Genomic DNA, 17,075 nt, shown 5'->3' on the forward strand with positions numbered 1-17,075 from the left:
TTATATAAAATAGACAGTCAATAGACAAACGTGAATTTTAGAAAAAAAAAGAATATTAAATAAAATTAAAAAGTGTGGTGGAGAGGGTGGGAGGGTAATAAAATTTGTACAAATATTTGGCGAAAAATTGACTAGTCGTTTAAATTATAAAATGAATACATACTAATAATTATTAAATTCAACAAATGTATACATAATATAAAATAATATTATATAATATGCACATTTGAAAATACAAAGAAAGGTAACATTACATTTGCAAGTATACACAAATAGTAAATAATAAATAAAATACTATCTATCGGAAAAGAAATGCAAGTGAATTGACAAATGGATTCTGCAAATATTATGTATATTTTGAATCTAAGAGAATAAAACGGAAAATGTATGAACCCAACTGAAAAAAGTAACGTGTATACACTTTTGTGGTAGGCGAAAAAAAAATCGCAGCCTCAATTGAAAATCTACAGAGACTTGGCGTGTGTGGTATAATACAGACAATAAACGGAATTTTAAAATATGTACAAATTATAACAATGATGAAAAAATTTTAATGTCTTATTATAGATTTTAATATCGACTTGATAAAATAATAATCATCGAGTTATTTTTTCATTGATTCATGCGAGTACTAAACATATTTTAAATCTGAATAAAATTCTATTTTTTAGATTACGATTTCAAAATTATTATTCATTGGTTTCAGTTTTTATTAACTACCTATTAGTACACCAAACTATGAATATAAATAAGATTGAAATATGCTTAAAAATTTTAACGAGTTTTAAATTATATATATTTTTTTCATAAAAACCTGAATTATAAGTTTAAAAAAAAATATATATATTATATATAGGTATATAAAAAAAAAGATTATAACTAAAATTTTATTGCATACAATATGATCAGAAAATTAAACATTACTTCTTCACACGATATTTTAGTCAAGTTAGGTTCATTTTCAAGGATATAAATTTGTTTGTAGTACTTAAAATTATGTCCGAAAGATTTAAGATTGATAATAAAACTATTAATTATGATAATAGTTAATTGTATATATTCTTATGTATAACATCATTTCTTTTTATTAAACAGCTATAACATCAATTAATATTTAAAATGACTAAACAAGAAGGATAATTATTTGGAAATCAAAAGAAGAATAACTACAATAACAGTATTCAATAAAAAAAAAAAAAAAAAAAAACAAAAACAAAAAAAATAACAAAAATAAATAAAAATAACAAACAAACAAATTCTCTCTCCGAACAACACAAGCTAACATTAATTAATATTTAATAATACGTACCTAAATGTATAACAACAAAATTACATCAAAATATCAATAATAATAGTGTTTTTTTTTTTTATACGTGTTTTATATATTATCATATATAACTATGTGTAAATGAGATTAAAGGAATTTGCAGTTAATTTTTTTTTTTAGTTTTTTGTTTATTATTATAATTAATCATTATCTTTTTTTAAAACCTGTTTTTTAGTTTTATACATACCTAGACAGAAAAAAAGCGTTTTTATAGATACCGTACACGCACAAGCACACACACAGATACACGGACACACCATGTAATTCTTTGGGGGAGGGACAAGGTATGTTGTTGTGGTTTTTATTTATTTTTTTTTGTCAAGAGACGGGGACGAGGTGAGTCGCTCGTTGTTTTTCTCATTGTTTGGTCCTCCACCAGGAGTTGACTTTTTCACCCAGCTTGCGACACCAGCCGACTAGTTTGCGTCACATTGCGGCCACCGAGTCTTCGTCGCCTTCCTCAAGCGTAACGTGGAACCTGATGTTCGGGTCCTGGTCACTGGCCGAGGGCTTTGAATCATCGTCGTCGCCGCTGTCACGGTCTTCGGATTCGTCGTTGGGTGGGCTGGGTGGAATCATACCTATTATGCGCAAAACGAAACCGGATCTTAGTATAATGTGTCCAATTTAGAGGTTCCCAACCAGAGTGCTGCGAAATTATTGTTATTATTACGTATTCAATATAGATAGAATATATACTATATGGTGCCTCCAGAGTTTTAGAAAATAACTAAGGGTGGCGCCAGTCAAAAAAGGTTGGGAACCTTTTGTGTAAAGTATACGATACATACGTCACCCATTATCGTCACGATAACGAAAACGGAAATAACGACGACGATGCCAATATACGTGTATCGCCAAAGATGAAAACATAATCCATTTAAAACGAAACTATAACATATCATATACTCACTCTGGTACCAGTCTCTATTTTCTTCGAGGGTATCAAGTATTTCCTGGGCATCAGGATGCACCAAGTCAGCCCACGTCTCCCACAGAGGATGAACGATGTAATCGATGAATCCGACCTTACGCATAGAAAATACAATATTAATATTTTAATAGAGTTTGTGGTATTATTTACAGAGTTCTGTCAACGTTCGATTATCATTACCTGTGACTTTTCGATCGTAGCACTGTGCCTGTCACACATCGGACTGATATCCAAATTTTGTTCTCGCTCTTTGTCACCTTGCTGGAAGAATTCCTCCATCAATAGGTCTACCCATCGTTTATATAGTTCCAATGGTTTGGTAGGGTTACTCAAGTCTGCACAATGTACCAAGTTTTGCAAGACCTGTTTGGAAAACGTACATGGTATTATATGTTTAAATTTATTTTTATGTATTCATAGCAAGTGCCACTGCAGTGATCTAATTTACTTGTATTCTGTCGGTGTAGTTATCTAACAATAATACCCCAGAACCAGCCACTTTTTTTGTTTCCACCATGGTTTTTAGGTCAGCCAATAGACTCATATGTTTGGACATGTCAGTGGAAAGTACCTATATGCAAGTAGGATAGAGTAAAAAAAATGACGTTAATAATAACAGAAATATATTATATAAATAACAAAGACACAATATCTTACCATGTCGATAACCATTTTTCTCAGAGTTTGCCTTTGTTTTTTGTTGATGTTTTGGAATATGTCACACCCGTCGTTTTGTAAAAGTTTGAAAGCCACAGCTAAATGATGGTTTTCGAGCACAGACTCATCGTTGTACATCAAAGCCAATTCAGAACCTGTTAAAAATTGAGGACCACAAACGTCAAAAAAAAAAAATATGTGGCAACAAAAAACGTCATTAAGAACCATTATATAATATATATATATTAATATGGTATAGTATTATATTGCTGAAGTGTTATTTACTTGAATTGATGAGAAACTGATTGGTCAGTCCGGGATGGTCGACGTCATGTATGGCGGCTGCGAAGAGAGCAGCGGTGATTTCCAGTGGAGTAAAAACACTCTGAAAAAACGACCGGTGGTTTAAATAATATGATTTTAAATAAAGTGATAAGAGAGTTTTTCGTGATATTAGGCTGTTCACCTCTAAAGCTGGCGAGTTTAGCAGAACGTTAGTGGACTGGACAACGTCCGCCGCGTGGGTGCTGTTGTGAAAAGGATTGTCTTTGGCGTAATGATCCTCTAGTGTCATCATGAACGCAACGAACGTTTTTGCAGGAATCATGAACGTTTTCAAAAGCTCTCGGTTCTAAAAATGAGGAAAATAAATAACGGTCATTAGCGAGAACCATTTGGTTAACAGCGTGGAAAACGAGCTTTGTTAATACAACTGCTGAGCAGTATCATCCAGCTGTAGTCTTCTTTTACTGTCGTTATTATTGTTGTTTTTATTACCTGGAACACAGTATACGCTATGGCCGTCAGTGGTCTGTTGTTTGTCAAATCGGCTATCCGGAATATATCGATACCCCATTTGTCTATTTCAGCCAAAGTCTGAAAGAGAAACCACGAAGGGTCGTTGTAATGCGTAATAGGGTAACAATATTTATATTTGACTAAAATACATATATTATGTATATATACATATACATATATGCATAATAGTAGGCGTATACGTACACTGTACGTGACCATAGTTACATACATTATTAGTTGCGAGAGTTTACTTAATTGTTTCGCTGAAAATTATCTTTCCAGTGATGTTTCACAAGGGTTAAACGTGATGGTTAGGTTAGGTTAATAATCTCAATGGCTCAACGGCAATAGAACGTAGAATGGGGTGTATAGTAAATAATAATGATTGTAGTATAGTGTATTGTATTTTTTTTACAAAATTTTAACAATCATGAAATTATTTGATTTGATTTGATTTTTAACAAAAATTAGGTACAAAACTAATCCATTACTCAATACCACTTTAAAAAATATGTATCATAGACATTTTCATAAACCCATCTCAAATTTCATTATATTCCCTCCCCCACCGCCTAGAGGTTTCCAAGACGTGCTCAATTAATTAACATATTTAAATACATTCAAAACATTTAAGTAAATTATTATAAACATTTGGTAAGATTGAAATAGCATCTTCTGGATAAAATTATGAGAAATATTTCATGAATGATAATAGTGGTGTGATATTTTACTTCTTAAGCAACAATTTTACCACACTCATAAAAAGTAAGTTTTTTCGGGTATGTACCCAAATTTACATTAGTATACGCGCAGTCGCACATACTCGATAATTTTTGTAAAGTAACATAATATTATCATAGTATAATAATTTATCGTTATTTTTACTCACGTGTCCCAATTCTTCTTCCTTGGGAGTGTCCACGCCGAATTTTGGCAATCGTTCGCCGGCAAAACTGTTTGTGTGCGATAAGGCCCTCTTTACTCCAGATATATGTGACATTGGTGTCACTTTCGACTTGACGTCTTTTTTCTTTGACTGTGAGCCGGGCTGAGAACTGGTCGAAGCGCCGGAGGACGACGCCTTGTTAGAGCTCTGTCGCGCTTCATCCTGTTGGTTATCATCGGTATGCAGTGAAGGTATATCCAGCTCTTGTTGTTTGTCTGAAACGGACGTGAAAAATGAATTTTTTATTTACGTATTGCAAGCGCATATAGTTCTCAAATCTCAAAAGTGTTGTATAAAAAAATCGATTTCTAAGAGAGGAAGAGATAGAGAACTAAGTAAATGGGTTAAAATATAATTCAAGTTGTTCTATGGTTTATACAATGAAGTACTCACCAAGAAACGTAGAACAAATGTATTCAGATATTTGATTTCCAGATTTACTAGACTCAGAGAAGTGACTAAGCTCTTTGTTAAGCATCCTTTTGAACTGTAACATAATATATACAATTTAAATTAATTAAGCAACTAATACATTTTAAGTTTAACAAAACAAATCTGCAAATGTAAATTGCTTGGTGTTTGAAAAATTACAGAATATCCGTTACTAATAAATAATAAACTGAAGTAAGATATTGTGTACTATATAAAGATCAATATAAAAAGTATAAAAATAAGTTATAAGTTACAGTATTTGTTAAGTATTTCGTTATGGAAAATAACTAAAATGTAATGCAATTTACATAAAATAGTATTTTAAATTTTATATACATCTTTAAACTGTTAATATTAAAAACAAAGTACCTATTATAGGTACATAATTTTTTCAACAATTATTAATACTATTAGTAGTAGTTAATATTTATTGGCTCTATTCAATTACATTTTACTGAATACAACTTTAACAACATATCATTTATAATTAGTATAGAAATGTTTAACTACAACATTTAATATAAGTTTAGTACAATATTAAAAATTGTATAATTAAATACTTATCTCGTTGCAGTACGTGAATGGTTTATTAAACACAATATAATATAATTTAATATTAGAATATAGATCATACGATGTTTTTAATTTAATATTTATGGATGAATTTGAATTTATAGAGTCAGATATCAGTTTAGGCAAGAGATTTAGGTCACCAAAATATTTCTTTTCATCACATCTTGTAAACTCAGCGTGCATTATAGTAAGCTCCAGTTGATCATTTACTATATATTATTATGCCATATACTTTTTATAAAAAAGCACATCTTTTTTTACCGTGTCCTTTCAATTCTTTACATTACTTTATTTTTTCTTTGTATCCAAATCACTGGATATCTATAAGCTTATATGTATTATGTACGCTACCGCCGTGGAGTTATGGGAAATTCAATTTGCGTAAAGGGGAAAACCGAAATCGATTGCTCGGATATTTTCCACTTGAAAAAAGTCTAGCTATCCTCGCGCTTTTGAATCTGGAGGTCTCTGCAGAGAGTTTGAGTTAAAATTGGCCATGTTTATGCTACGTGAGTTCAGTATACTGGAAAATAATAATAATAATATGAAAAAAAAAGAATTCTATTTCTTGTGTTTTTTTTCCCGCACAGTTTGTGCATTAATTTCGATCACTAGTCATAACATTTTTAATGCAAGCTGTGACTGTCGAAAACCGTAAGCCACTGCACACTTTTCCAGTTTGCAATAAACCAAATTTATATTTTATTTGTTATATTTTCATTTCAATATCTATGTGACTTGTTATATAATTTAATTATTATGCAACGTTTATAAATATCCGGAGCCACTTCACTCAGCTCACACACAATTATATTATAATAAAATGTAACTATGTGCACAATTAAATATTTTGTCCCATTACAGGGTTAAGAGAAACAATACTAAGTTTAAATACATTGGAAAAAAAACCTCCCATAATAGAAAATACATATATACGGGGCATAGGTATATAGTTATGTATTTTGAGATGTGATTGGAAATTGTGGCGCTATTATCCTTGAAGGGAAGGAGGTGATTAAGAAACCGTTTTCGTTTGTTACGTCATGTTTGTATTCAACAAAATATTTTCGATGATTGAATACATGACATAGTATGACGGTGGAATTTATACCATAAACGAAACATTTATCAAATTATATATTATGTAGCTGCTGTAGTTTCCGAAAAAAATTGGTTTAAGCCTCTAATAACAAAGCTTTAACGATAATGTATAATCCAGTCTTGTAAACTTTATGAAGAAAAAAGTGTAATGATTAATTACGATAAACATTGTACCTAATAGATACATTATAATATGTTAAATATATGACAACAGGACACGTAATGAACTTGAAAAATATATTCTATATAATCTTCAGTAGGAAGTTAAAACCCTAATAATGTAAAAATAAGCTTTAATATAATCTTAAATAACAAAAATATGTTCGGCTAATGGACGATGACTGACGAGTATTTCTTAACTACAGTATTTCAAAATACTGTCAAATATGTGAAATACGGATAAACGATTTCCTAGAAATCATAATTGTACATCCTATATCGAACAACAAAGTAGATAACTGAAAACAAAATGCGGGATATATTATTAAAATAGTCACATAGACGCAATTAGGTGGGGGCTAGTGGGGCTTAGTCACATCCAGATTCCACATATTAGAAACAAATATAAATTAAAAAGTAAGCCATGACTTACTTTTTTTTTTACTAGCGAGTTTGTGTAACTTATAAAATTCTAACCACCCAAAAAGTTGTATATACTAATTGAAATATTATGTTTTATACAATCAATATAAATTATATAAATATTATTTTATACAAACATTTTTTTTTTCCTAGCCTCGCTAAACATATGTTATGTTTATGCAAATGGTAATTGAGCAAATATGACATGTCGGTTACCATGTCCATGATAAGATCAGATTGTGAAATTACAACGCGAACAAGTAACGACTGTGACAGTAGTTATATGAAAAAAAAATATAGAGCAATTTCCTTGTCCATTGTATATGATAATACTATGATTATTAAAAATTTATTTTAACTAGTAATTTTAGATTTTAAATACGGTGAAGTATGATTTTGCATACCTTCGACGATGCCATATCTGAAACTGATCTATGTGTTTGAATAGTTTCCAATTGATCCAAACACCAATCCAGTTCCTCGATAGTTTCGATGGACATCTTGAGATATGCATCATCTGAAAAAGAAAAACGGCGATATTGTTTTAAAATCGTCAGATACCTGGTTTTAAGCAAACAATTTTTTACATTTCTATTTAATATGAATTATTATGAAGAAAATAAATACATTTTATAAACATAATATTATAATATATTTTATATTAAAATGTGTCATTCAAGAGTTTTTAAAATGTAATAAAAACTTTCTGACAGCATTTTTATTAACATGTTTTTTCTGCAGCGATGCTTATTAACTTCAAGTTAAAACATCAATGTTCTCGGGATGAAAACTTTATAACCGTGCTTTGGATGTCGAGTCGATTTTTTTTTTTTGCGTTATTGTAGATCCGTCACCGCACTAAATCTTCCCTCAGCGAGGTAATAGGAAGGGAAAGTAATTAATAATTTTTCTACTAAAGTCCACAGTCCAGGATGATTCGACTGATAGTAAACTGGAGCCAGAATTCTGTGAGGTGTTCACCATTCATAAAACTTGCTATTAACATCTCGTTATAGTTGAATTTGGATCAATCCTTTTTTATACTGTATTTTTCTGATTCAATATTTAAACAAATTTATGGTCCATCGAGGAACTTTCAGTTTCAAGTATTATTAGATTTTGGAATATTGAATGCGTGTGTAATGTCAAGAATGTAAGCTATGCATCATATTTACGTTTGCACCCACAAAAAACTGTTTCGTATGTCTCACAGTTAATACACGATCCTCTGCCGTTCAATGGTTCGTATATCATATAAATAATAATATTAATACATCATTATTCATTAGAGAACCCCATAGGAACTGTAACGGTAAAAATATTACAAACAGTCGTACCTAAAGGTAGCTTATAAATAATTATTTTTCATTTCGTTGCAGAGCTATTACTAAATGGTAAATAATTGCTGTAAACATATAGGTTTTGTAAAGGTACCCTCCTCTCTGTTTTCCATTACACTGGTACAAAAGTCGATAATTTTAATCACGGGCAGCAGCGCACTGTGACACTGTATACGGCCGCAGAGTTTCTCGGGTCAAGTGTTACAACTCAAATTTGTGGAGTGTATCATAGTAGATAACTATAATACATTCATACTTTACAGTTACTATACATCTGTGAAACAATGACGTCTAATATATATGTTACACTTTTAATGTATGATATTCCATTATTGTAGTAAAGCCATAATCGTGAAGGTTAGGTTAGGTTAACGAATTCCTCTTAATTTTATTTTACTCACTAACTTGTCACGGTAGGTATAATAATAATAGTATTAATATTGTAGTAAAAAATAAATCATAATGTCCTCGCCGTACACTCGTATTATAATAGATACTACCATATACCACAACGAACGCGATCATAGGATTAACATGGGCATGTTATTATATTATTCATTTGTTATAAGCCCTAAAATTAAAAATAAAAAGAGAAAACAATGCTCTGTCCGTTATACTCCGAAGTTGACGACGAGCGATGTGAAGTTACTCGCAACTACAGGCGTTTTCATTTTTATTATTTTTACAAAATAAATTATATTTACATTTCGTGACCAATAGCCGAGCGTGGTTTTTTATTTATTTTTCCCAAATAAATAATTCATCGACCAAAATATTCCACACGACTTCTGTGTAATATTCGTACCATGTTAAGAATTCCGTTTCTATGTGGCCCGTAAGAATTCAGAATCAACATATTATTTATTCAATTGCATGAATCCCGACGCAGAACATTTTAAACATAATCTTTTTTTACGATCTTCTATACGTAGATAATCTACAATATATCATTGTCAATGCCGGTTCAACGAGCGTAAAACTACAACGTATCCCTATCATTTATAATCGAAACTGATCCTTTTCACATTGTTAAACATCCATAAGTTGTTACTAAGAATCGAAAGTCAATCGCACCACGATAGTTATACAAAATATACTCTGAGACAAGGTTTGGAATTTAAAATTGACCATACATTTGTAATCTATACTGCTATTCATAGGTACTCTAATGAGGAATGAAAAATTACAATTTTAGCAGTTTGTACCTACATATCGTGTATAGATAATGGGTATATTATTAAAATAAAAATAAATAGTTTTTCACTCAGAAAAAAATGTCTAAGAGAGAATGATGAGATGCATCGTTTCATCCCAAAAAAATGTTTCATTTTAGCTGACTACTCGTATCTTTTCTACTGAAATCAAATTTTCTTTCAAAATGTGTGTTTGAAAATCAGTATAGTTATGGCTTTGGTTTTACAGTGTTCTGAAAATTATAATATAAAAAATAGAACGTTTCCACACATATTTTGGATCTCCAATTTCAGTGATAGTTAATGCGGGATAGTAAATATGTAATTGTAAATCACTCCGTGTAAAATTCAACCAACAATTTCACAAATCACATTAAAATATACATTTAAATTTAAATTTTAAAAACTAATGATTATTAAGTACACATTATCTATTCTAAATTAAACATCCAAAAACATCAGAGAAAAATGTTCTAAACAAATTAATTAACACTTTAATTACAATAAATTACAAAGTATTATAAAGACCTAAACTATAAATAACTGAAAAATAAAATGTTCGTGGGTCAACGATAATTCGTCCTACACTTTGGTGCCTCCATATAATTTTAAGAGGTTCTCAGAGTTCAATTTAAGAAGAACTAAAAAAAATACCAAACTAAACTTCCAGCGTACACCCGGCAAAAACAAATCACGAGCGATGCACAGGGTGCTTCCAGATAACGTTTGATGGACATATTTTTACACATCATCGCATATTGGGATGATTTTCGTCACCGCTTCATGGATTAGACGCGTGAAAAATTCCTAGAAAACCTCCGACCGTTCGAACATGTACCTAACTTTAGTTGTACCAGAATAATAACACATAAAAATAAACTTTTTTCCATTTTCCATCAGGATTCACTCTAATTTGGAATACATCAGCTATAAATATCGTATAAAAAAACCAAATATAACTTATCATATCGATTATCGGTTAATTGTGATTCACAGATCGATTTTAAAGACGTAAACGAGCGTACAGCATAGGTATATACTTATGATATATATATATATATACACAAAAAACCTCGTACCGCACTTTTAAATAAACTTCGTATAGCTGATGTTGCGGGCCGTAGCAACTGTCTAAGAATCGGCGACTGACTGACGGGCATCTATTCATCGTGCCTTTATAATGAAATAATAACGAGTGCGCGATTTTTCATTCGGTTCCCGCTCGATCACAATCGATCTGAACCGTTCACTAACGATATACAGTATACACGTGTACACACGGTGTGTGGGTAACGGACGGATTCTCTTTCGCTTACCATTCGTCATGACGTTTGCCTACCAACTATACATACGAGTCTTATACGCCGCTGCCATCGAAACATCCACGCGCTTCCGTGAGTGATAAATTACGAATGGCGCCCGCTGACGTGGCGATGAAGTGTTGTGTAATACAATGCGATTGGTTGTAACGCCAGCAGTCTACAGCCAGCCTAACACCAATAAATAGGCTTGGCTTATACATGATATAACCTATATAATACAGTTACAGTGTTACACTTAAGCAATATTTGCAGTAAGTATAAAACGATAGGGGTCTAGTCAATTTTCTCAAAAAATTACCCCAAAAATAAGCAATATTGGTAAAATTGTTGAAATGCATTTATAATTTGTGCCAGAATTTAAATCTATTATTTATTTCGATACTGTGTATAGGTACGCCTCTGTGTAGAATAGATTAGGTATAGACTATACAATATGCATATTACATATAAGATCAGCTTGATAGTAAATAGTTCTAGAACACTAAGACTTTTTCAGCCTACCTATAGATAACATGGGTAACAAAAATATTAAATCAATATATGTCATAAATTACAATATTTGTGTCTAATTTACATCAAAAGACACTATAATAATATTATTAATATCGCAGTAATCAATTAAAAAAAGTTTTTAATGGTATTCGGGTTGTCGAATATCGTTCACTGCGGATGAGTCAATTAGGGTAGGTTTGAAAAAATAAACGAATACTACAAATCACTACTAAATCACTACTAAATCACTACACGGATACTACATTTTTTGCAATTTAAAAACCTTATGCTTTAACTGTATACGAAGGTGCATATTACGTTCCATATTTTAATGCAATTTAAAAATATTATTTTTGGTTAATTGTGGTGGTGAAAACGTTATATAATGTTGGTGGAAATTACATAATCCCAATTATAGTAAGTTGTTTACCTATTTATAGAGTTTATTGTACAATATACTTACAAGTTATAGTTCAGATGTCAGTATAATTTGAAAATATAGTATTTCTCTTTATCACGAAGAAATCTAAATAATAATATTGGCTCTTACTTTTTTATGATATTATACTCAATATAAAATGTATTATTACCACATGAGTTATACAGCAAAGTAATTAGGATCGTATTCTACAATACGTGGCTTTTGTGTCCCTCTAATAAGTCTATAGACTACTAGTGGTGTTGGGTGGATGGCCAGAGACCCTATTAATGTAAATAAATTACGTTTGCATTTTCAATCGCACGACTACGACTCTTGTATTCACAAATGGGTGTACATTTACTGTTTAAAATTTAAAGAAAGCTGAATGCACGTACTAACATGATATCTAATACGATATTATATACGCGTATAGGTATCGAAATGTAATGACTGGTGCGAGACTATTTGTTTTCTTCGCAATAAAGTAAATAATACACGAATGATGAGTGATTAGTGATTACATATAAATGTATTATTAAAACAAACGATATCGCCTGTCACCAGGTACACGTGGTATAAAAACGTGAAACTTTGACGTATTTTAACAGTCGTGTTTTTATGAAATATGATAATATAGTTAATACTTTTGAGAATTTTATTGTTGACATTTAACTTCGTGTGAGGCATGTCTGTATAGCTATTAGCTATACCAGGGGTTTTCAACCTGTGCGTCGCGGCTCCCAGGGGCGTCGCCGGTTATTATCAAGGGAGCCGCGTTCGCCCCACGATTTGATGATTTAATGCAACAAAAACAAGCACAGCCGTCCCATTAAAAATTAAAATTATTATTAATGTATTAATTTTTTAATTGTATGCAAAAAAATGTTTCCTATTATTAATACCTAATTACATGTTTATCATTAAATAAAGTTAGATTAAAATTATTATAAGTAATGTAAATTTGTTTATTTTAAATGTTCGTATGGGAGCCGTATATTTTATTTCAAAATCAAAAGGAGCCGTGGACCCAAAAAGGTTGACAACCACTGAGCTATACAATATTATGAATATCAAACAAACACACTGTGTGGTTTATTATTTTAATGATGAATAATGTTCGAAACGTTTAATTATTATTTATTGTGCTACAATTATAATTTGATATTGGAATATTCTGTACACTGAAAATGTGTATACTGTATACACAAAATATCGTTTCATTTGTATTCCTTGGTAACTACATATTTTACTTATTCCCTTTACCAGGCAACACGAGAAAACCAATATTGAATTAATGTTTGATCTAACTGACAATAACAATACATTATACAATGAACGACCACAGATCAATAACCTAGCTTATATTGATCAGGGTGAACATTAAGCATCATCACCTCCATTTTTTCGTCTGATAATGAATTTTTTCAAATTCTGTTGTTCAGAATTTTTATGTATATTTATTTTCAAGTTAGATCAGTAATATCCCTGTGTGATGGACATTTTTTTTTAAAAATAAAAAACCAAACCATTCCTTATTTATAGGTACTTATTGTAAACTAAAATTCTATGTAACAGATATTTTTTTTTAAATGTCGGTTGAGCTTAAGATTCAGTACCAAAGTGAAAATGCCGATGAGAACGACGATACAGCTACAGCAGAAAACGTGCAAAAGCAGATCATTGACGAAAAATACAACTTTCAACAAGTTGTATCGATGTAACTAATGAAATTATGATAAAATATTTACCATAATATTTATACATAATAATATACGTACATGTTAAACACACTGTAGAACAATCAAAAATACTTTTATCGATTAATGATTGTATTCCTTGTTTTTGTGTTTTATTTTTGATGAACGTAATATCAATAATGTCTACTTACCTTTGATCTGTACCACAATATACATTATACGTCATATACATATTATATTAAATACCATATGTAGCACATTTATTGGTTTTAACGGAATCCTTACGGTGCCTATATATCAAACTTAAATCAGCGTGTAAAATCAAATTTTGCTTTGTACAACCACAATGTTCTACTACTATACCGTACATAACATTATTACCTATACATTCTTCGTTTATTTTATTGTACCCTAAAGTCGATCAACAATCACAAGATAAACAAAAAGAGGTATGATATAATATATATATATATATATATAATTTTAAATGGAGGAAAGAGGTTTACATTAAACCTGTCTATAATAAAAATAATTGTTTAGCTAAGAATTGTTTAAATAAACATAATATTATGTTTGCGCGCCTGCCAGTCGAAATGCTGCAATATGTATGTAATAACTTAAAAGATATTTTGATTTTTAAACGGATATTAAAACAAGCGAAACGAACCAATCATTTTTATTTGTCTGATTAATGTTATCCCGTTGATTTTAATACGTTGTGTCTTATTATTATTATTACCAAATGGTAATTATAAAACTATAAAATATATATATACTTATATTAGGTAATTACTATTGTTTAAATGAATTTAAAAGTTTTTTTTCCCATCGTAAATAGAATATAAAACATGATATTTTTTTTTAACTAATGAATATCTATTATAAATACTGCTTGTACTTATAACTAGAGTTAAGGTTGCTTCATCTGTTTTGTATTTTTTTTTTTATAATTTTTAAAACACATTTTAATATTATTCATCATAATTCACATTGATGTTGTAGGAAATTTACTTTTATAAATTCTAAACATTATTTATAATGCCATAATTAAATGCAAAAAAAAAATATTTTTACAAAACGTTTACGCGTGAATGTGCATAAAAAAAAAAATTGAAGATTGTATAATTATATAAATTTCATGTATTGTACTACTATTCAACGTAACCTTATTCTTGCTTTGTTTTCTATTTCTAATTTTAAATATGCGAAATTTAACTGTATATCTACATCAAAAACTTTAATAAAATAATATTTAGCTGAATTTTATGGAATTCAAAAAATGTAAACTTCTCAAATAAAAAACCTTAAAAACGGAAAAAATTTTCAGATTCACAGAAAAACAATTTAAGACCTACGAGCATGTCGTCCCGAATATCATAATATTGTATTAAAACTTTTAACAACTTTCACCCATCCTAGTGGGATGACCTCACACACACACGCGATTATGCGGAAACAAATACAGCAGTATAACGGCGTAGTCTGCACGTGCAACAAGCATACAAACATAATATATACCTGGAACGTAAATTAATTGCCTGTATAGAGATAGAGTTATTTATAGACAAACGAATTAGATCGGAAGTTTTGCTGTACCCATAGAAGCCAAAAGGGTTTATCAATTTAAGGTTTATTGTGCACTTACCTCGGATGAACGACATTAAACCCTGAAGCTGATATATATATATGTATATATGTATACATATTATAATAGTAGGGTATATGGCTAAACGAATTAAATAGGTGGTATTTAATCACGTCCCACCGAAAATCCTGTCCAAGAGACCATCAGGACAAACAATAATTGTCACTGTTGCGGAGAAGCGACGGAGGCGGTGTCAGAGTTTATACAGCAGCTTCCGGTTTATTGATCCACCTCAGCTTCCACCTCCAACACCGTCGCCATACCATCATCAGTCATCACCGTCGACGTCACGGTAAACGACAGGAAAGTAGACGAGATCAGTCGACGGAACACGGAAGAAAAAACTCATATTGTCGATTATCAAATGAGACTATGTATAAATATGTATATGTTATTTTTTCTATAAAGTGTAAGTAATTATCATTATAGAATTTCAAAGGGGGTTAATAATAATAATAATAATACATAACATATATAAATTATAAAGTCACTTGTTAAGTGATGTTACAAACAATTTTGGACTTCGGTATTTTTACTCTTATCAATACCTAACGACTTGATAATTCTTAATAAATGTTTTATCATATTATTTAAATTCCAAATAATAATTATTATTTCCCTATAGATTTTTTTAGGTACTGCTATATATTAAAATCATTTTAAATGAAAATAAATGTCTATGATTTTAAAATATGTTTATGCTAGATGTTTTCTTTCATAAAAACATTCATTAACACTGTTTTAATCTTGAAAAAAAAAATAATATTCATTACCATTTAGATTTCCTAAATAAGTAATTTTAATTAAACGCTTGCAGGATGTAAATGTTGCTTAAAACGACTAAAGAAGCTTTTTAAATAAATTAAATGTTTAATAATAAGTCTAATTTTATAAGAAATAAAGAGATCCCAAAATAGGTACTAGTTTAATGATTTTTTTACAATTTATTTACGTAATAACGGAAAAAGTGAAATTTAAAGCCAATGTATGTCTTAAATTCTTTTCCACCGGTGTACAGTGATTTCAGTTAAAATTCTAATACATACCTACGATTTTTATATTAAACGTAATTTTAACCATTATAATAGGTAGTAGTTTGTTCAGCTAAATTTTCATTACATGAAAAAATGAATAAATCATTATTGATTATAAAAAAATATACAAAATTGATATCGTTATTCGTCGTGTGTTTTTGTCACATGCCCTCACACATTTCTTGAATTATACAATACTCATACATACATACATATATATTATATACGATATACCTAAAATAACCTATACATTTATATATATATATATATTTATTCAAAAAAAAGTAAAATACGTAAATAAAATGATGTTGCGTAAGACCAAGTTCGATGAGTAAATATTGTTCGAAAAAACATACGTTTTCATATAACTTTGAGCTTGTCATAAAAGTTGCACCTATATAATTTTAAGTTATATAACATACACGACACTACGCGCGAAGGCAGAAAAATCGTAGATAGCATTACGTTCTCTGTACGATGAATCTGCTCAAGTGTAAAATAAATTTGGATTACGTCTCTGTCTAGAACTTTGTGTGTGTGTTCAATAAAATATTATATATCTCGTGGTATAATGATATACA

At 30.1% G+C, this 17,075-nt stretch overlaps 1 protein-coding gene across 7 annotated transcripts in view; it reads right to left on the bottom strand.

Annotated features, from left to right (window-relative positions):
• Window positions 1-1,008: 1,008 nt before the first annotated feature.
• The window catches only part of dnc (phosphodiesterase dunce), a 625,052-nt gene continuing 608,985 nt past the window's right edge, over window positions 1,009-17,075 (bottom strand). For all 7 annotated transcript variants that reach the window (XM_089229247.1, XM_089229251.1, XM_089229248.1 and 4 more), the window contains 11 exons: window positions 7,755-7,867; window positions 5,056-5,149; window positions 4,606-4,877; window positions 3,696-3,794; window positions 3,385-3,549; window positions 3,204-3,303; window positions 2,919-3,073; window positions 2,710-2,832; window positions 2,442-2,624; window positions 2,241-2,355; window positions 1,009-1,908 (listed from right to left, as the gene is read on the bottom strand). In XM_089229247.1, coding sequence (XP_089085373.1) covers window positions 1,754-1,908; window positions 2,241-2,355; window positions 2,442-2,624; window positions 2,710-2,832; window positions 2,919-3,073; window positions 3,204-3,303; window positions 3,385-3,549; window positions 3,696-3,794; window positions 4,606-4,877; window positions 5,056-5,149; window positions 7,755-7,867 — 1,574 coding nt within the window. In that variant the 3' untranslated portion in view covers window positions 1,009-1,753. The remainder of the gene's footprint in view (window positions 1,909-2,240; window positions 2,356-2,441; window positions 2,625-2,709; window positions 2,833-2,918; window positions 3,074-3,203; window positions 3,304-3,384; window positions 3,550-3,695; window positions 3,795-4,605; window positions 4,878-5,055; window positions 5,150-7,754; window positions 7,868-17,075) is intronic.

This window comes from Diuraphis noxia, unplaced genomic scaffold (assembly GCF_037042655.1).
Source record: "Diuraphis noxia isolate RWA-SAM2 unplaced genomic scaffold, SU_Dnox_SAM2 contig0005, whole genome shotgun sequence".
NCBI lineage: Eukaryota > Metazoa > Arthropoda > Insecta > Hemiptera > Aphididae > Diuraphis > Diuraphis noxia.